At 37.0% G+C, this 21,576-nt stretch overlaps 3 protein-coding genes across 4 annotated transcripts; 1 reads left to right on the top strand and 2 right to left on the bottom strand.

Moving 5' to 3' along the window:
* The first annotated feature begins 4,876 nt into the window (after positions 1 to 4,876).
* On the top strand, positions 4,877 to 12,208 carry LOC105128308 (protein phosphatase 2C 29-like). 2 transcript variants are annotated; one of them, XM_011029913.1, is made up of 4 exons: positions 4,877 to 6,842; positions 9,371 to 9,484; positions 10,324 to 10,588; positions 11,220 to 12,208. In XM_011029913.1, the coding sequence occupies exons 1-4, from the start codon at positions 5,007 to 5,009 to the stop codon at positions 11,342 to 11,344; spliced, it is 2,340 nt and encodes a 779-aa protein (XP_011028215.1). In that variant the 5' UTR covers positions 4,877 to 5,006; the 3' UTR covers positions 11,345 to 12,208. The 2 variants fall into 2 exon arrangements, 1 of the variants encoding a protein (XP_011028215.1); XR_842828.1 differs by lacking the exon at positions 11,220 to 12,208 and having other exon boundaries at positions 4,877 to 6,859; positions 10,324 to 10,411.
* A 97-nt stretch (positions 12,209 to 12,305) lies between these two features.
* Positions 12,306 to 15,055, bottom strand: LOC105128307 (pentatricopeptide (PPR) repeat-containing protein). The gene has a single exon (XM_011029912.1). The coding sequence runs from the start codon at positions 14,745 to 14,747 to the stop codon at positions 12,594 to 12,596; it is 2,154 nt and encodes a 717-aa protein (XP_011028214.1). The 5' UTR covers positions 14,748 to 15,055; the 3' UTR covers positions 12,306 to 12,593.
* Positions 15,056 to 15,655: 600 nt separating this feature from the next.
* On the bottom strand, positions 15,656 to 21,306 carry LOC105128306 (protein ABCI7, chloroplastic). Its single transcript, XM_011029911.1, is given in 5 exon segments — positions 15,656 to 15,953; positions 15,956 to 16,167; positions 16,741 to 16,863; positions 16,865 to 16,998; positions 20,007 to 21,306. Coding segments are annotated over 5 exon segments (1,440 nt in total). The 5' UTR covers positions 20,883 to 21,306; the 3' UTR covers positions 15,656 to 15,858.
* Between the last annotated feature and the right edge of the window lie 270 nt (positions 21,307 to 21,576).

The raw sequence follows: 21,576 nt of genomic DNA, 5'->3' as shown, positions 1-21,576 counted from the left end.
CGCTTCTTATACACTGTTCATAAAATTTATTAGCATGAATTCAAATTACAAATTAATTTATTTTGAGATCATAAAATATTTTTCTAAATATTTTCACTTTAAATTTATAAATATACTTTTTATTTAGCATTAGTTTATCAATTTTCAAGTTACAGGTCCACTTTATACTTTTTATATTCGCCATGTAATATATCATAAATTCCCCCCATTTATTTATATCAATTTTAACCCGTGTTATTTTAAATTTTATTAAATTATATATCACTGTTTTTATTTTCTCGTACTTTATGTCCATTTAGTTTTTTATTCATTTATGTATTTTTTATTTTTCAATCATTTTTATCTTTTTAATATTATCACACCAATATTGTATTTTAAATTCATAAATCTATCATCATTCACATCATTTTAATATTCACTCCACTCATTTAATATAATATTTTCTTTATCAATATGGTGGATTTTTATCGAAGGATTTACAATTTATTTCATGATTAAGGCAAGATTATGATGGTGTTTGTTTAAAGGATTGCGTCTACATTTTATTTAAAACATAGATGTAATCTATTTAATAAAAAAAATATAAATTATTATTCATGAGTCCCATGATATTTTTGCATCTGGAATACAGGGGAAAGAAAAGCAAGTGCCGCTTCTTGTGCACTGTTCATAAAATTTATTAGCATGAAAAATGTAGCCAATAGATCCTATAGTGTTTTTGCATTCAAAACACTGGGGAAAGAAAAACAACTAATTGTTGCTTCTTGCACACTATTCATTCATAGAATTAATTAGCATAAATAATGGAGCTAACTCCGTTATTCCAGCAGGATCGGATTCAGTTCAAAACTCAATATGTATTAAACCAGGCCCAACTTAATAAAATAAAAAAATATTTTTTATTTTTTAATTATGTTTTATTCAAAAAACTAGTGTTTAACATTATTCAATAACATTACATAAATTAGACAGAGATCGCTTGATAACATAACATTTACAGAATTTGATCTCAATTTCAATTTTATTTCTGATTATATTTTACCTGATGTTATTACGTACTTAGAAAACAAAAAAAAAACTATAGTTTTTATTAGATGTATTTCATACATAATAGAATTGTAGATAGTTCAATTGATTAATGAAAAATATTTTATGCAAAGTATTATTTATTTCATGATGTAATAGCAATAGCTAAACCTACAATATTTAAATTAAAAACCATCAATATTAATATATATTTTTTAAAATTATTTTATAGCCTCAATTTTAAAAATATTATTAACCAAATACATTAAACTATTTTTTGTTCAACTTCAATTTTAACCATATTTTTAATTGAACATATATAAATACCAAATCAATCTCAACTAAAAACACTTTTTATAAAATAACATTTTTAAAAACAAAACTAAAATAATTATCATAATACCAAATACACCCATCCTATAAAAATAGACTCCAGAAATTGATCGGTGCAATGTTTTCTATTGACCAATAAAAAGGTATTTGCTCAATTGCGCTGGGGCTAGAGCCTTAATCACAAGTACATTGTCTTGTTGAATCACGTAGACGCCCCATGTTATATGTAAGAAGTTCTTGTAGGAAAATCCAAATTTCATTCCTTTGTGAGCCTGAATACTTCATAAATTCTAGATAATTCAATTGACTGTACAATACAATACTTTGTTAGTAAAAGTAGTGTTTTAAAATGAAAACATATGAAATTCTAGTTTTTTTCTTTAAAAGATGAAAACTATGACTCTAGTTTTGTAATATTATTGATAATTTTAAAATGAATTTTCATTCATGTTTGTTATTATATTTTAAAAATATTTTAATTTTTTTTATTTTAAATTAATATATTTTTGATGTTTTTAAATTATTTTAATGTATTGATCTCAAAAATAATTTTTAAAAAATAAAAAGTTATAGTTATTATTGACATATTTTTCTAAATAAAAAATATTTTATAAATAATTGTAATTACACTTTTTCAAACACGTAAATTAATTTTTCTGCAGTGTTTATACACACACACACTATGTTAGATGAGCTATCCATCTTGAAGCACCATTAGTATTTATATCGTCATGTAATAAAATAAGAAATAGGACCGTTAGTATTTTTATCGTCATGTAATAAAATAAGAAATAGGTTTTAAAAAGTTTCTACACACAAATTAATATCTGAGTCATTGTTTATACACTAGGCGAACAGCTAAAATGTTTTTTTTTTTGCAACACCAATTAGATTAAGTTTATGGTTAGCAATATTCCCAAAAATTATCAGCCATAATTATTGCACCATCAATATAGCTAGAATCTTCGCAAAGCATGGAAACACAAACCATCCTTGGTCAATAATTTGATCTAACAAAAACAAGAAATATTGACCCACATGATCTTAATTTGTACTTAGAGTACAATGATTCGGGATTAGCTAGGTAATCAACTTTCCCTTTCTTCAAGCCTTGACGCATCAACTTGCTCTTTATTGCGGCCATGTTACTATAACCCAACGTCTTCTGCACTCCATCCGCCCATTTGCGCGCGCGCGTATCCATGCACGGGGGCCTCTCACACGCTTCGCGTGACATTTTATACTCCCTGTCGTTTTTCTTAAAAAAATTCGCATCGACCAACAAACCCTTTGACTTGCAGCCAAAGGTAGAGAGAGAGAGAGTGGGAGAAAGATTTTCCCGCCTTCACATGCAAAATTCGCCTTTTTATTTATTTGACTCTCTCTCTCTCTCTCTCTCAAACCTGATGAAAAGAATATTCAATAGATAAATTATTACAGTGGGGTTTCTTTATTTATTTTTTATTTTTTGACTACTGGGCAGGAAGCTCTCGACTCTGCGAGCCTTCCCATGATAATTAAAACCACCATTGGATAAGGTCGTAAATAAAGTATTTATTAAACACTAATTGCTTGTGACTGGAATTTGATTTTATATATCTATATATATATATATATATATATTTTATCAATTTTCTAAGACTTAGTTGCACAGTTACAGAGTAAGTGCAGGATGTGATAGCTCTTTTCCAATGTCCTTCCCGCTTAAAAATATTTTAAAAATAATATTTTTTATTTATTTTTAATATTAATGTATTATTTTAAAATAAAACAATTCAAAAAATAGTGAGACAGTGATTCAACCGCTGTGCCTAACAGTCCCTGAATGTTTGCCAGGTACGCTGAAAATTATTTTTTTAAAATATTTTTTTTGTTTGAAAATATATAAAAAATATATTTTTAATTTTTTAACATTATCATATTAAAATAATAATAAATTAAAATTTAATTTAAAATTAAAAAAATTAAAAATATCATTAAACCTTAACACTAAACAACATCTTTTATTTAACAAAAATTGCTTATTATTTTTTTAATGGGAGCTCTAGATCACGCAAGGCAAAGATGATTGAAGAGGAATTCGTGTCCTTCGACTCCTCTGATAGATTTCTCTTATGCCAAGACAAACGCAACTTTCTCAACCTATTGCCAGATTCAATCCTGGTCGTCCAACGTTTTATGTACTGTTTGATGACGTGGCAATGAAAGATACCTGACCAGGAGGAGCAGCAGCGATGCAGATGGGTGATTGCCCTTTTCTGAGGTTGGATCTGGGCCCATCCAAGGTCAAGGGCACCCTGTTTTTATTCCACGCCCCTTGCGGTTGTTCTTTCGTGACATTACTACCCTTTATTTTTTCTTCTCCCGTTTTACTATTCCATATTACAAGCAAAAACTAAAGTTACTGGTGGGTTTGGAGTATTATTATAATTGTTTTTTAAATAATTTTTTATGTTAATATATATATATATATTAATAATTTTTTTATTTTTTAAAAATTATTTTTGATATTATTACATTAACATGATTTCAAAACACTAAATTTTTTTTTTTAAAATGCTTTTGAAATATAGAAATAAACAAATATTTTAAACTAAAATTTAAATGCTTTTGACATATAAAAATAAACAAATATTTTAAACTAAAATTTCAATTACATGGCTATGTTCACGATTGTAAAAAAAATCATATTATTTTAATAAGAAGAGATAGAAAATTTGGCTATTTTTTAACTAAAAAGAATTAAGAATATTTCAAGTATATCTGAGACTTTTAACTAAAAAAATCCCTCTTTAGCTATTGATACTCCGTCAATAAAATATTATAAAACACAAACTCAGAATATCTAATATGTTTAATTTGGAATAAAAAATAATGTACCATGTAATTACTATTACTAATTACTATGCAATATTTTGTTTTACCGTACATTGATGGAGGGGTGTTCTTAGCATTAAAAAAATCTAAAAATCAATGGCTACACGCTCTTAAGGGCATAACTGTCAATGTGATGCAACGCCACTCCCGTTTTGGGCCCGGGCTTTTCCCAAAAACGAAGATCACCGCCTCACGCAAAAGCTAGGAAGACGAAAACGCCCCTCTCAGTCCAAAAGAGACAGACAACTCCAGTCCATCCAAAGCTAACTCATTCTCGTTGACCCAACCACTTTTTCCTTATAAGCCCACAGTAACACACATTCATTTCAATGCTGAATGTCAAAAATACCAGTCTGGCGCTTTTCCACGTGGCTTGCCCAAACTCGACCCCACATATTATCCTCTGGCTCCTTGCCGGGACCCCACAAACCCGCAGCTGAAAGTCGCCAGGTGTAACCGTCACCCAAAAAACAACAACTGCACCCAACAGATCACCGAAGCAGAAAAACAATTTTCAAATTCACTCTCTCAAAAACTCTCTCCCCCCTCCCCTTCCTCCCTCTACGAAATAAATAAAGAAAAGAAAAGAAAAGAAAAGAAAAGAAAATCAACAAGTCTCCTCTCCCTCTCTCCCTCTACACTTTAGTTACTTTCTCTTTCTCTTTGAAACTTGAAAAGAGAGATTCAATTTTCTCTCTCATTTTCTCCGTTTTTCTGAGCTTCCAAACAGAAAGTGGAGGAGAGATAGAGAGAGGAGACTATCAAATGTGATGGGAAGTGGACTCTCCACAATCTTCCCCTGCTTCAAACCGCCAAACAACAATCAACAGGACTTGATTTTCACTGCTTCTGAGCCGTTAGATGAAACCCTAGGCCACTCGTTCTGTTACGTCCGATCTTCTAACCGCTTTCTCTCTCCTACTCCCTCCGATCGCTTTGTCTCTCCTTCCCACTCTCTCCGTTTCTCACCGGCCCGGCCCGTACCCGAAACCGGTTTCAAGTCCATTTCCGGTGCTTCCGTTTCTGCTAACACCTCCACTCCTAGAACCGTCCTCCAACTTGACAGTATTTACGACGATGCCATTGATGTTATTAATTCTTCGAACAATACTGGTGGCTTTATTACTTATTCTGCTGGAGGTGCAAGGGCTAATAATACTGGCAGTATTGTGAATAATGTGAATGGATTTGAGAGCACGGCGTCGTTTAGCGCGTTGCCGTTACAGCCAGTGCCACGTGGAGGGGGAGGGTTTTTTTTGTCGGGTCCGATTGAGAGAGGCGCATTGTCGGGTCCTCTTGACCCGAATACGAGTGGAACAACCGATGGAAGTGGCGGGCGGGTGCATTTCTCGGCTCCACTTGGTGGCATTTATGTAAAAAACAAGAAGAGGAGGGGGAAGGGCATGTCGGGGTTTAAGAAGGCTATGTATCGGAATATTTCGGAGAAGAGCCGGCCGTGGGTTGTTCCGGTGTTGAATTTCGTGAACCGGAGGGAGAATTCGGGGACTGTAGAGGAGATGGAGGGGAGAGAAGAAGGGGATAACGTGCAGTGGGCGTTAGGGAAGGCAGGAGAGGATAGGGTGCACGTGGTTGTATCGGAGGAACATGGATGGTTGTTTGTTGGGATTTATGATGGGTTTAACGGACCTGATGCGCCGGAGTTCTTGATGGGGAATCTATATAGAGCTGTTTTTAATGAACTTCAAGGTTTGTTTTGGGAGGTTGTTGAAGAGGAGCCTCAAGAGACTATTCATGTGGAAGGAATTGAAAATAAAACAGACCCATTAGTCGAAAAGAGTGGTGCAAGTGACGTGAAGGATCTAATTGTCAAAAGTGAATGCAACTTGGTGTCAAAAGCAGATCCATTAGAGGAAATTTATGTTAAAAAGGACGGCGACGGCTTATCTTGTGGAATGGAATCTAATGCGGTAAATCAGGATAGAGTGAAGAGGGTTACGTTTCAACCGGAGGAGACGGAGGGGACAGCTAGTACCCGGAGGAGGAGGTTATGGGAGTTCCTAGCGGAGGATGATCTGGAAGATGGGCTTGATCTTTCCGGGTCTGATAGATTTGCCTTTTCTGTTGATGATGCGATTAGTGTAGGTAATGCAGGGTCAGCTGTTAGCAGAAGGTGGTTGCTGTTGTCAAAATTGAAACAAGGTTTGTCGAAACATAAGGAGAGGAAGTTGTTTCCGTGGAAGTTCGGATTGGAGGGAAAGGGGAAGGTGGAGGTGGAGAGTAGTAAAGTAGAGGAAAGGGTTTTGAAGAGGAAATGGAAGGCGGGACCTGTTGACCATGATTTGGTTTTGGGGGCATTGTCAAGGGCGTTAGAGGTGACTGAATTAGCGTACTTGGACATGACAGATAAGGTGTTGGATACCAATCCGGAGTTGGCATTGATGGGCTCGTGTTTGCTGGCTGTGTTGATGAGGGATGAAGATGTGTATGTGATGAATGTGGGTGATAGCAGGGCAATTGTTGCCCAGTATGAGCCACAAGAAGTTGGTTCTAGTGTGTGTGAAAATGAACTGAGCACGGAGGCAATAATTGAAACGAGATTGACTGCATTGCAGCTATCTACTGATCACAGCACAAGCATTGAAGAAGTAAGTTTTCAATTCTGGTAAATCAACTTCACTTGGCTCTAGTTTTATTAATGGTTGTTTGCTGTCTTTGATTACTGCCGACTACCTAGTTGTATATGATGTTGACTTTATATTGGTAGAAATTCCATGGTGGGCTGGCTTTGTATGTTAACTAGTTAATAATCTTACTTTTTCCTTGAACAGTGGCTGGTGCTTAGAATCATTAGGATAATACTGGTATTGCAATTCATATATTTGCTTTGATTTTTACTATCGTGTTGCGCAATAAGCTCCATGAAGTTATGTGCAAAGGTGTCTAGAATTTCAGTTTAAGAAATATTTTCTTTAGATCCTTAAGCTGATCTGTGAGTGACATCTAGTCATCAGGGTGTTTGTTGAGTCTTTCAAATGCAGGATGGTATCCATATCCTACAACAGTTTCATGCATATCTGTAGTTATTTGCTTTTTTCCTACAGTATCGTATTGATGCCAGTTCTCTACTTGGAATGTTACTTAAATGCCCAAGGTTAGATTTTGATACCTTGATGTGGTATGACTCTTTGGTTCCACATTCGATACCTTTTTGACTCCTTTCTTTCTAGTTTTGACAGTTTGGCATTATGACTTACAATCATAGATTGGAGAGCATCTTTAGTTGTCTTTTCAAGCAATCCTCTTTCGCACTAACCCTTAATGATGCCAAGAAACTATTCATCATGTGATTTTTTAGCTCTCGATGTTGATTCTTTAATTACTAGAACTTGGGATATTAAAGCATGACGCCAGGAGGATTTATTGCTCTTTTGACCTTGCTTGTTGTATGACAAGTTGCAGACTGATTTTTTTTTCCCTTTTTTGTTTTACCATAGTTGTTTTAAAGTGTATGCTCTATTTTGACTTGTAGATTTTAGATGTTGTCAAAAATCTCATTCTTTAACATGTGGACATGATATTTAAACAATCTGAAATTTGGAAATTATATTCTGCAGTTCCTCTTATTTTACTGTTTGCTAAACAAAAGCATTTTGCATTTGAAACTTTTATATCACAATTAAATTGTTAGAATAAATCTGCCTCGTTTTGTTTCATGTTATGGAGTGGCATGCCACATATCCTCTCCTATTCATTGTACTTTTCCTGTTTGTTATTTCATATCTTCTTTTAGGATAGAAACAAGGGAGATGCATGGAAGCTTCCTTGTAAGTTCCATTTTCATAGCTGGCCAGTGTTTGGAATGTTGGATGCTTCCTTTGTCAATCTCAATTCAATATGTTATTTTGTTTGCATTTCCTAGTATTTGGCAGTTTCTCAATGAACGTCAATCTTTGTTTGTTGCTTAAAATTAATTGCACCAAGTATAATTTTCCCCTCCTCCAGTGGTTTTGTCCGGGTAGAATATTTACTGCAAGGAGCAGCCTTGTCTTTGTAGACATTTGATTGGAACTTTCTTGGAAAGTCAAGTAGCAAACTGATTCTGTATCATGTGCTTATAGTTCTAGAGCATAGCCATATCTCAACAGGAGGTAACATAACACTTCCATCAAAGGTGCACAGTTAGCTATAAGCTCACCTTGCATAAATATAGAAGTTTGTTGCTTTAGTGGCTGTTTGCGCTAGTCTAGTACAGTTGTGGCCTCCTTGCACTTTGGCAATCTGCTGCTAGCTAAACTAAAAGATATTATTCTTCTATGGACCATCGAGTTGTGCTTAGGGCATATATGTTCAAGTGTGACGTAGGCTATAATATATTAGTATATTTGTGTGATGGAATCATTTCCATTCAGTGCAAATGCTCATTACATTTTCTTGAGCAGTTTTTTGTGTTAGTTACAGGAATACATAATAATTCTTCCCATCAATTCAAATTATTGTAAAAACTTGTTAATACCTCAAATCTGTCTTCTCTGTCCTTTTAAGGCTGATAGAGTAATTAAGAAGAAATTCTTATGTTGTAATTTGATGGACATTAAAGAGACTTGGTAATTTGATGACATTAAAGAGCTTGAATTGACAGATAGGATATTCTGTTTTAGAGAACTATTTTTTATGGTCATCACCATGTATGGAGGCTGTTAGAGTGATGGGTTCTAATTATAGGTCCCAAGGTTTGTTTGCAACTTCAAAACTAGCTGGCAGGGACACATGTTTATGTCTGGAAGAGGTACTTGTATGGAAATAGTTGATGCCTTTAACTTTGCATGAAAGTTTGAGAGCCTTGCTATTTACCGTAGAGAATTAAGCATCTGAAATTGCTATGACTTTGCTGTTGTGGTTGAACCACACAATTACTTTATCACTGTCTTGTTCTGGAATCATTGAAGTGTGTTGCCATATTTCCTATATTTTTGTCTGATAGCATGAAGATTTGCCACCTGTATATATTTTCTGTGATGAGGGTAGATATTCAAATTTCTGTTACTCTCGGAAAAAAGAAAAAAGGATCTGCTTCATCATGTGGAGCGTCAATTATAACTTTCTAATCTTTATCCTATTGTGAGTCTTGTTATTGATAGATGAAGTGGCTGATAAGTTTTCACTACTTATGCAGGAAGTCATTAGAATCAAGAATGAGCACCCAGACGATAACCAATGTATTGTGAATGACAGGGTGAAAGGTCGTTTGAAGGTTACCAGAGCCTTTGGGGCTGGATTTTTGAAAAGGGTATGTGAAACAAGTATTTAGACTCTGTTTTGCTGAAAATACTTAATAGGAAGATGTTTTCCTCCATTTTTCAGTGTGAAACAAATTATGAAAAATATTTTCCAGTTAACCCCTAAATAGTTACAATTTGGAGGAAAATATTTTAACCTTATGAAGGAGGGGAAAGTATTTTCCGTGATGCTATAACTCATGATATTCACCAATTTTCTGTGACACTATAACTCATGATATTCATCAACACCACCACAACCACCACCACCACCTCAGTCCCATCACCACCACCCACCCCATCATAATCTTCCACCACCACCACCATAACCACTATCAACACAACCATGGCCCCACCACCATCAGCCAACATCTTACTACTAATATAATTACTATTTAATCACCATCCCACCATAACTCTCTAACACCATTACGACCACCACCTCCACTATTTTTGCCACCGCCACCACAACCACCTTGTTATTAAATTAATTATCATTTCATCATTATTGTCATCATCACCATCATTACAACAACTATTATCCTCTGACCACCACCATTATCATCAATTTTATTAGTATTATAAATGCTATAATTGTAACCATCATTAACACTACCACAATAGCTATCAGCACCACTACCAGCTTCATTACAAACATTGCAGTTTTTCTCATCTTATTGTCCTTGATATAACCAAATGATGGAAAACAACTCATTTTTCAGGAAAATGTTTTCCTCGGGAAAATATGTTTTTGCAAAACAAACATGCCTTTAATGTAGATATTTTTCTCAGTTGAGGATCTTGTGTTATTGATGCTTATTGACTTACATAACAATTTATGTTGGCACAGCCCAAGTTGAATGATGCCTTGCTGGAAATGTTCCGAAATGAGTATATTGGCACCACACCATACATATCCTGTTCACCTTCTCTTCGTCACCATCAATTGTGTCCAAGAGATCAGTTTTTAGTCCTCTCATCTGATGGATTATATCAGTATCTGACAAATCAGGAAGTGGTTTTTCATGTTGAGAGTTTCATGGAGAAGTTTCCTGATGGAGACCCTGCACAGCACCTGATAGAGGAGCTTCTTTCTCGTGCAGCCAAGAAAGCTGGTACACCTACTTATTTTTTTCTGCTAGTCATATCAATTGCTTGATATGACATCCACTTTTACTTGAATATAATGTTGGGAAGCATTTCAGGTTCACAGAAAGCCTGGTAGAAAAATGTAGGGTACCCAATGCCCTACCCAGGTAATTAAAAACTTCTCTATATTAATAAGATGGGAGGTGATGTTGCGTTGTACTTTCTGCCACCCCACTTATGTGATTCTGCAAATTTGTGTAGCAGATATTAGATCACCTCTACTTTTATCTAGGGAACAGCCTTTGCTCTTCATGCCTTCCTGTTCTGCCCTCTGAATTCTGTTTTTGATATTTGCTTGCGATGTGATTGCAAATAATATTCTACAACTTGGGTCTTCAAAGGGTGGGGGGGGTATGGTTCTCCCACTATTCGTGTTTTCCTTTTGTTTTTTTTTTCTTATAATATATCAAAATGTTAAGAGATGCAAACTATTTCTGGGGATTTTCTTTGAGCATTATCTATTCATGTAGAATAAATAAGACTGGTACATTCTATTCTTCATGTTTATCATAGTTTAAGCTTTCTAGTTGAATCATGTACTGTATTTTCAAACTGTTTGAGCAATGCTGATTTTCAACCTCCATGGACTGTCTGCAGGAATGGATTTCCATGAATTACTGGATATCCCGCAAGGGGATCGACGAAAGTACCATGATGATGTTACCGTTATGGTAATATCACTTGAAGGAAGAATTTGGAAATCATCGGGGAAGTACCTTTAAAAGTCTTTGTGCATTGGACAGTGTTTCAATTGCCGATGACCTTTCTACACAATATGGGATGCAATTCCAATTCTCAAGTTGATTTTTTGGTAAGCAGTGACCCATTTTTCATGGGTCATGGAAATTTGCTTGGGGTGGTATCCAGTTAACAGGGGTGAAGTCCAAATGGGCAAATATTAATGCAAGGTAGCTGTCTATAGCTCGTAGATGTCCCGAGGAAATGATGGGGGTTAGCAAATGCTCTAGGAATTGAAAAAAGAAAAGGAAGTTCCTATTCCATCTTTGTTTAGACAGATGCTTGCTCAGGTGGAGGCTTTCTCCATTCCTAGTTGCCTTCATTTCTCGTTCTTTTCATTTCATTTTTCTTCTTCTTTTAGAGCAAAAAGGAAGAGGGGGGAGATGCTTGTAATCTGGGTTGGGGGTGGGTATACTGAACTAGGAGAATGCCTAGTTAAAGGTGAGTTGTAATTTTGAAGGTGGATTTCTCCACCGCGGTTTAATAGGAAAAAGGAGGTTTCTACACATTGCTTGTGTGGAATTTTTATCTTCTGCCTGTACAAACAAATTGTTGCAGAAGGCCACACTTCTCAGCAGCAACTGCCCAAAGGGAACCGAAAGCTGTAATTACAGTATGAAATAAGGATGGATGTAGGGGATGAAGAAGTGAGGAGGTAGTTCTCTTCCCGCGGTGTGGTTTGGTTTGGCATGAGGTTGATTCATCACATTACTTCTGATTTGAGCCATTAAATTCAATGTAAAGTAGTTAGCATTCAAACAGATGTTTGTTTAAGATTAAAAAGATGGTTAACCATCTTATGTTGGCCTTTGTTATAATTAAATTGAAGGGCATCATCGCAATTATCAGACTCTGCTTCAAAAATTCATTTTTGACTCCATAACTGTGATGCTTGCATGCGATGAAACGTAATTGCAATTCAATCTTCAAAAATAAGAGCAATAATGATCACAAACAAAAAGAGTAGCTTGATCTATTTATTTAAACAATTCGAAAGTATCGTTGAGTGCATTTGGCATGAATATAATTGCAGTTGCCTCAAAATAGCCATTAGCAAACACCTTCATCGTATTTCATATATATATCTCAATAACATTTTCCAACATCCAGAATAAATTGAAACCAAACAAGCACCCACAGAAGCACCATGATGGCGCGCATCCTATTTCATCTGATGTCATACAGTAAGACGAATTTCCACGCGCCATCTGGGCTGTGCAGATACATTGCGGTTCATGCTGTAACCGAAGACGGAATCCTTGATTGCACCCAGGTTACTAAATCCTCCCGTGTGGCCACGAAATGACCTGCTCTCTCTTCACTCTGCCTAAAAGGTGCTGCAAGTTTCTTCACATGGGAATCAAAGGAATTGGCTAAGCCTTGAGAGAACTTGTGAGTTCCTGTACCCGTGTGAGCTGAAAATAACTCTGGCAATTCCTCATTGCGCTGCACGAATTTGGTCAAGGTCCCCATCCACTCTTCAAGTGCAGTGTGAGCTGCACCAACAGACAGTGAGCGCACATCCAAACTCCACTCCTTTACAGTCTTGTGGTGTAAATCTGGGTATAATCCGTAAAGGGTTCCCAGATAGAGCAGCTCATGTGCTCTCCCGTGAAGATCTCTCTTCCTACATATGTCTATTAAGCAATTACAAAACGGTCTTCTTGTTTCCACCGCGGCATCGCTAACAACAGCCCTAAACTCCTCTTTTAGGGTCTCGAAGCTAGTTTCTTCTTCTTCAATCAATCTCACAAGGGCAACCAACCTTGGATTAGCTTGCTTCAAACAAGCTAGGACCTTAGCAACATCCTCACTCTCATCACATAACGATGCAACAGAGAGCAGGCACCCACAAAACCTATCATCCAGCTTAACCCCTCCATCAATCGCAACATTAAAAACTTTAACCAAATCATCAATTCTTCTTGCCTTCCCTAAGCACTGAACCAAACAAGTGCAACCCATTATATTAAGCCCAATACCCAACTTAGACATCTCTTCAAACAACTCCATTGATTTATCAGCATTCCCTCCACTGCCATATATATTTAGCATAGCAGTGAAAGTCCAACTATCTGGCCTACATTTCTCTGATTTTTTCATATCCTCAAACAACATCTCGGCCTCCTCAACAAGGCCAAGATCTGCGCACATGTTCAACAACGTATTGTATAAAATGAAATCCATTGGCCAGTTATTTGACCTCATTCGTTCCCATAAATCCATCGCATCCTTGGCCCACCTAGCCTTACCATAAATCTTAGCTAGTGCAGTTAGTGTTTTCTCACTCGGGGTTAGCCCTGAGTCCACCATCTCCTCAAATAAACTTCTAGCCAAGCCAGGCTTCCCTGCCTTGCCCATTGCCTCCAACAATGTATTATACACAACCAAATTAGGCTGCACACCAAGAGACTTCATTTCTTGCAAAACATACCTAATGCCATCATAATCTCCAGCCTCACCAAACATCTTTGCCAATACAGAGAATGTTATAGGGTCGGGTTTCCACCCACTAGCTACCCCTCTCTCATACAAACTTAAAACCTCTTCAACCTTGCCTAATTTAGCGTAAACATCTAAAATAGCAGAATATGTGACCTCATCAGGCATTAATCCAGTTTTATACATTCTTTCAAACCACTCCACAGCCTTATCAAACCTACTGCATTTTTTAGCACAAGTAATAATAGTTGAATAAGTAATGTTATCAAGCTGAATCTCATTGCTTACCATCTCATTAGCAAGCTCCTCAATGATATCAAACTGCAACCCGTACCTCAAAGACTTCATTGTGACATTGTAGAATATGGTTTCCATGGGAAATACATTCCGGGTCTTGATCCAGTTGAAGAAAAGGTGAGTCTTCTGCCATGGCCTCAAGCTATTGAGTATCAAGAGAGCATTTTCTCTAGTTGGTGGGTATGGGATTGTCTCAAGAACAGACTCAAACTCATCCTCACCAGAACCACAATCATTCAGCTTCTTCGCAAAGAGTTTCAACTCTCTAATTTGAGGATTGTAAGAGTAAAGAGACTTCTTTTGCCTTTGAAGTGAAAGCACTGACCTTTTTGGTCTTGTGGGGTTGACCCATGTGGACTTGGGTTTTGACAAGAGTTGAGCTTTATGGTCTTTGGTGGAGAGAGTGGTTGCGGAGAGAGGCTTGAGTTGGTCAGATAAAGAAGGGTTTTTGGGGCTGGGTGATTCTGAGATATTTTGTGGTGGTTTTGTAGAGGATGATGTTTCTGAGGTGGAAGAGTTGCAAGAAATGGCGAGTCTTTTCTTAGTGGGGTTATGCCTGATTGGTGAAGTGAAGAAAATGGGTCTCTTTGTATCTGATTTTGGTGCTGTAAAATGGACATCGAGAGCTGTAGAAAGACTGGCAGCCATGACTCAGGAGCAGTGAGCACCCCCTGGTTGAAGAAAATATCTATTAGTTCAGTTGGAGCGGGAGATGTTTATGCCCCTCTCGATATTTTTGGACACCTTATCTTAATCTAGATGGATGCTGAAGAGGAGAGAAGCCCTATATAATCAAGTTGAGGGGTGAAAAAGATAAAAAAAAAAATTGGTTATAGATCCACCTATAAGGTGGAGAGCCTTAACCGGATGTGTGATAACAGGAAAGCCCGAAGGCTGTTCCCGTCCCTGTCAGGGGAGATGCCAACCATCTCTCCTTTCTACGAACACAGTCAGGTTTTCTGCAGAAAGACCTAAAAACAAGGGCAGATATTGTCAACTGAACGATGTGGGAAACACGGGTGTCTAGAGAAAGCAATAAAAAGCACGGCAGATATTGTCAACTGAACGATGTGGGATTTCCAAGTGGGCTTAAGCCTGAATTTGGTTGACTAAGTCCTAAATCATGGAATATTGTTTTAGTGCACAATTTGGAAGAAATCGAAACTGCTGCCTCGAGTATGAAAGATTATGGAGGTGGAGGAACATGTATCTTGGATTCAGACACAAAACTCTTGGATATATTTGGTTAAACTCTTCTTTCCACCGGTCAAAAGATTAATTTATGCACGTCTCCGAGAGCTTGCCTTTTATTATTATATTATGTTAAGTGGGGAAAAAAATTCAGTTTTGGGCCGTCCTAATCAAATCCTTCGTCCTCTGTCACGGTGGGCTATTCCTCAGAGAGACACAAGCAGACACCAAGTGATGGTAAGGGCGGCAAACATTACTTGCGAGTTGTGGACTGAAGTTGCGAGCATTTTGTTAAATAAAATCCCAGGTGGTTCCTATCTTCTGTCTACAGTTTGGATAACCACCGTAGCTCATAACAGTGACAGTTTTGAAACAACAAAAGAAATCTGCATTAATTTTGCATTTTCATGGTAGCACAACATCCCTCCTCATCGTTGGATACATGAAACCCCAATAGAACATTACCAGCTACTTGGAACGGGCCAAAAATATACTGGTGGTGACTATCCCTCTGCAAAGCAATTTATAATTCTGTCAAAACACGAGTTTGCAAAACTTTCACTACCCCTCAATGCGAGGATCCCTTGAAAGAGGAACCCAGCAACCCCTTGACATGATTCTCGACTTGTTTCCGGATAAAAGAATAGGGCAACTTCTCAATCAGGAAAATACAAGAGCTTTTCGAGCCGTCTCTTGGTCAATGCTGCGTGCCTGAAAGTAGAAGAGTTGGGTTTCTTCCAGATCACTTATTGCAGCTCCATGGGAGCACTTGACATCATCTGCAATAATTTGGAGATTGGGTTTGACATTCACAGTTGCACGTGGTTCAAGGAGGAGGCTCCTTGTTAATTGTCCCGCATCTGTCTGCTGTGCATATCTGCAGAAAAGAAATATAGTTCTCAGAAAGGCATACGCCAAGAAAGACCAACCAATAAGATGCTCTGCACTTGCTATATCAGCGAGTAAGATGTACAAGGTAACTGATAGAATGACATTAACTAATCAGTATTCTCTACTGCTATTCTTTATCAACGAAACACCGTGAGCATACTTTGAAGCGCTGAATGCAAGTACAACTTATTATTTGTACTTTCATCTTTCCTATTCCAGACGCATGTTGGACCAATTGACAGTAAAACACTTCCAACTCTATAAATTCTCATAACTATTTTGAACAAAAATGTCGAGCTTGACAAGCTTGCAGTGACAATTTAGCGAAAGAAGCTCCATAAAATTACTGTATTTGAGTTGTCATTGCATTAAAATTAGGTGCAATCATGTGAAACAGTTATGTACCAAGAATTCAAATCAATAAAATTTCAGGATTATCCAAAACATGAGGACAGGAATAGTAATGAGGCATCGGAAAGATAAAGATTAACAAACAATGAAGCAAAAAAATATAAATGTTATAACAAAAACCACATATGATGGGACACAACAGCCTTACTTGTTAACCTTTACATTCCCATCAAAGACAGCTTGTCCTTGTGAATGAGCAACAATACACTTGTGAAGTTGCTGAGAATAACCTCTTGGATGGTCCAAGACTAGCCTACTGTGTAAATCTTGTTTGATCACCAACAGACAAGTGGAAAGTTGATAACTCAGTTGCTGTATCTGGGCCCAATTGTTGAACATGGAGATTGTGCCTACTCAATTTCCCACCAGTGCTTAACTCTACAAGCTCATAGGAACTAGCTGCTTCCTGCTAGTGATCCACTTGAAGTCAAATTTATTGTACCTGGGTAAATTCATCACCCGAAGATCAAGTCAAATTCATTGTTGCTGGATAAATTCATCGCCCAAAAATCATTGAATAGGCCTGAGAATTAACAGAGGTAAAATATGTCGTAATGTTTACATTTTTCTATTGAATTAATGACTTATGAATAATTTCAGTGCCACTTCCATGACCAAAAGGTGCCAACAGAAACACACCAAGCAAGAAATACCAACTGAAATCACTAGAGCTCAAGCAATTTACCAGTAAGAACCTGATTAATTTATAATATAAAAAGCCCATTGCCATCTCACGTTTTGAGCAAATTTAGAAAAAAGAAAAATGTTTCCTTGAGACATTCCCAAAAGATACGCTTCATGATAAATTTGTCAGAAAGCACTAAAAACGGTGCAAGCCAAATATGGGAAGCACACAAGTGACACCCCAGCGAAGGAATTAAACCAAAACAAAACCACCAAAAGTCAAGAAAAGAATAGCACGTACTAACAATCCAGATCCAACTAACCTAACATTCACCCTTAACACGTACTAACAATCCAGGTAAGACTTAATCTGAAAATCAAAGATTTGAGTGAATAAGAGGAAGATATAAGACATTCCCACGTCTCATTCCAAAAGCACCATGTGAGAAACAAAACACAGAACCTATTCAAACTTGTTGTTAACACTTAGCAACATTAAAACCAAAATTAACATTTCCTAAAGAAATACACTTTAAATAACCTTCTACCTTCATATTCCCTTTAATTAAGTGAGTTTCTAAGGTAAAGATATAAAACTCAAAGACAAATTTAACCACTCTACAAGACAAGCCCTCTATTTTGAAATCCATATCTATATTCTCACCCTAAACCTCAATGGCTCCACATAAACACGAAAGAGAAGATTCCCATGAAACCAGCAATATTTCTACACAAACCATAGTTTTCAAAGGCCGGCAGTAATCTCAGGTAATCCTAAACACTTTAAAGCAAACTCCATCCAGCAGATTAAGATAATGCTCTAGGTTATCAGCAAGAAACAGCCTAGAAAAGCTCGAGGTCAATCCAATTTTGGTCTTGCAAACAACACAGATCAGATCCAACTAACCTAACATTCACCCTTCAGATTCATTCCCATCCTCCTTTTTCAATGCATCAAGTCTGCACTAGAAGCAGGTCAATTATCCATCCTTGTCATTCAACTAGCATGCATGCAAGCCAGTCCTCGGTTTCAGTAAACATCCACAATGGACTCCACCAACTACATGCCACCACCAAAAATCATGGCATGGTTAGAGTTTACCACCAACCAAATTATGAATATTAACTAAATTAATCAAGTGAACAGAAATACTCCAGAGAAGTAGATACGAAAGGCTTGGAAACCTCACCAGCTTTTTTGTGCCTAAGCAATTCGTCAACTACTGCAACAGCCAACAGCAACTCCTAAGTAATCCCGGGCACATGACTAGTCACAAGAACTCCCAGTTTTGAAAAAAATGGCTTCTTAATTGCCATTTATCCATCTCTAAAACACCTCATGACAGATACTGTTGGAAAAAAAAAAAACACATTTGGCAAGATCATAAAGAGAAGACTATACCAGATCAATTTGGTGAACAAAACATTCCCCAAGCTATAACATAGAAGAAAATGTATAAAAAGAAAGGTAAAAGACCACTCCAACCTGATTGGATATCATGAACAAAAGTAGGCACTCCTAATAACACACAAAGCATGCTCTACTTGGATGCAAGAGCATTTTCCCATCCCACAGCATCTGCCTCAAAGAGAAGTGAACTAAATTATAACAATTGGAATTGTTTTGGTAAGAGATAAAGGATTTAAACACATGAGAATGAAACACAAAAGTGATGGATGCTTTCCTCAGAAAGGAACAGAAATAATCAATGCAAAAACCTCAGACCAAGATCTGCCCTCACTCATATCATTGATGTGCAACATGAACTGCAGAAACTTCTTGTGGGTTAGGGTTGAGAGGATGGGTGAGGAGGAGTTATCAGATGACAAGAGCAACCAATTTTTTTTGGCAAAGACTCACTTAGGGAAGAATCTCTATTAAGATAATCAGATTTCTCATACCAACACAAAACTGTCTCTAGATTAAAAATGCTAATTGAAGTCAAAATTAGTTCAATGTAATAATTATACACAATCTCTCTCACAACATCATCTGTTAGCAAGAGACATCATTACTTCTCCTCAAAGGCAAACGTGTCTCCCATCACCCCTCGTCTCCTTATATATTATTGAAAGAACAGTTTCTCTCAAAAGAGTCTTCATTCTAAATCCTAACCCACAGCAGAACGAACAAATCACAAGAAAGGAATGGTGAATTTTGTCTTTGGAACAATGATGATGACCTCCATATAAAGAAAACTGCTGCTTCACCTGAGGGCCCTGCTCCAGAGTTAAGAATAGCCAAATACAGAATCCTTTTCGGGATCTGAAATTGAAAACCATTAATTGAATTGCAGTTTTGGAAACAGTCAGCCAAAAACAAAGAAGTGTACAGCCAACTTCCTTAATATCCTTTTGCTACATATGCAACTTCACTTCAGTATGTCAAGGTTTTCATTATATAACATCTCGAATCATTCAAAAAGTGTTAAAACATCAGAATTGGTAACGAAATAATAGATGGCTTCTAACAATTCCACTAACAAGAATTACATGATTATTTGATTAATGAGATTCTTATTTTACTTGGTGTTCCATAAAAACCTTTCTTTAACTCAGCAGCTTATGCAAGTGCAATTGTGTTGAAACATGAAACTAATTATACAGCAATTTGACCCGTTTACACGCGCATTGAGCTCATTTCCATATCCTCCTAACATGATTATATTCTTCACATGCTATGTTTAGCTAGTTACTAAACAAGAAAAGAAAAGAAAGAAAGCAAAAAAATATGCAAGCAAAAAAGAAAAAGAAAGAAAGAAAGAAAAGAAAACCTCCAAAAGAAATCACCTGTCGCACTGCAGTCCACGTTATATGAGCAGAATTTAAGGACAGACTCTGCACATAAGAATACCGAACCTTTGCTCCTTTCCCAATCACCACTTCTAGAACAGGATTCGCCCAGTAACGCTTATCATCATTCCCTTCTTTACTCACGAACTCCTCAATTATCCCAACCTCCCCTCCCTCCTCCACCACTACAAACACCCTCGGATTCGAAACTGGCAACTTTTTAGACCCCTCCTCTCCTCCCTCGACTGAAACATACTTAAAATGGATTGGATTGCCCACCTTTACACCAGCAGGAACATAAACCACAGTCACAACGGGAGTTCCTAATCCATTAATTGACGAAAACAAATCACCCCATTCAAAATCACCTACAAACTCCAATACCATTTTGGCAATTCTATCACTAGAATTACTCAACAAACCACCTAAATAAACCCCATCAGGTAAAGTCGACACATTTGACATAGAATTTAACACAAACCCATCAGCAATAACAATATTAGGCAATAGGGTATCCCCATTAATGTTTGGTAAATAATCTAATTGTGGTGGTTTGGTTATTGGAATGATTTGTGAGTGCCTGATGAATGAAGTATCCGTAAACCTAAAGGGCTCATCTTTACGAGAAGGCCAGGAAGTAGAGAGAAGAGATTCAGAGGAGGAATCTCTGAGTTTTTGAAGAGAGACAGAAGGAGAAAGGGAGTCTTCAGGAGTCTCGGCTAATTGAAGAACAAAAGGGTCAGAGAAACTTGCTTGTGTTATTGGGGTTGTGGAAAGTGAAAAGCTTTTGGGCTTCTGTTTCTGTCTGTGCTTGATTTTGGGTTTAATTGTAAGGGGTGTGTGAATTTGGGGAGTGAAAGCTGAAACAGACATAGATGATGACGATGCTTCAAATAACAGACTAGAAGTTCAAAAAAAGACACACAACACAAGTGACAAAGTTGTTGAAACTATATGATTTTAACTAATACAAATACTGTCTTAGTTTTGTAGAGTCTCAATCAATAATGCCTTGACTCCCAAGTCAATCACCAATACATGTCCCCTGAGAAGAGGGAGATGATGAAACCAGAAGTTTGGGGTTATGATGTGAAACTACCAACTGGCTCTCCAAATATTCCAAAGAATCTTTTGAGTTTTTCTCAATACGTTTTACGTGTTTCAACATGATCGGGCTTTAGTCGTATTGAGGCGAGGGAGCGGAGCTGATGACAAGAAAAGGCCCAGCTGAATCTCTAACTCAACCTCAGATCCTACTAACAAGGGATCCACAAAACAAATTGCAGCTATCAGCTTCGATGCATTTCTACCCTTTAGTATTTTTATTTATCTACTTTACAATCCACTTGAATGCACTCAATTTTCCTTATTTTTCTTTTTGATATAGGCTTCATGTCATGATAGTCCATGCATATGGATCTTCCTCTGGGTCTTGATTTCATAACAAGGTGTTTCTATGCAGGTTAGGCTTGGGTTCTGATCTTAGAACTAGGCTTGAGTATGGCCCATTTCTTCATTCAAGCTAGTTAGTCTGTGGAGCTAACAGCCTCATGATGACGATATCCAA

This window comes from Populus euphratica, unplaced genomic scaffold, assembly GCF_000495115.2.
Source record: "Populus euphratica unplaced genomic scaffold, PopEup_1.0 scaffold49.1, whole genome shotgun sequence".
NCBI classification, from domain to species: Eukaryota; Viridiplantae; Streptophyta; class Magnoliopsida; order Malpighiales; family Salicaceae; genus Populus; species Populus euphratica.
This window is presented reverse-complemented; position numbering and strand designations above follow the sequence as displayed.

What these genes read in the sequence shown, in the direction of transcription:
- LOC105128307 (XM_011029912.1), bottom strand. Translation starts at nt 14,747, where the DNA reads ATGGCTGCCAGTCTTTCTACAGCTCTCGATGTCCATTTTACAGCACCA.
- LOC105128308 (XM_011029913.1), top strand. Translation starts at nt 5,007, where the DNA reads ATGGGAAGTGGACTCTCCACAATCTTCCCCTGCTTCAAACCGCCAAAC. An exon ending in ACAGCACAAGCATTGAAGAA is followed by an intron (nt 6,843 to 9,370) that starts GTAAGTTTTCAA and finishes CTACTTATGCAG; the next exon opens with GAAGTCATTAGAATCAAGAA. An exon ending in TCGTGCAGCCAAGAAAGCTG is followed by an intron (nt 10,589 to 11,219) that starts GTACACCTACTT and finishes GACTGTCTGCAG; the next exon opens with GAATGGATTTCCATGAATTA.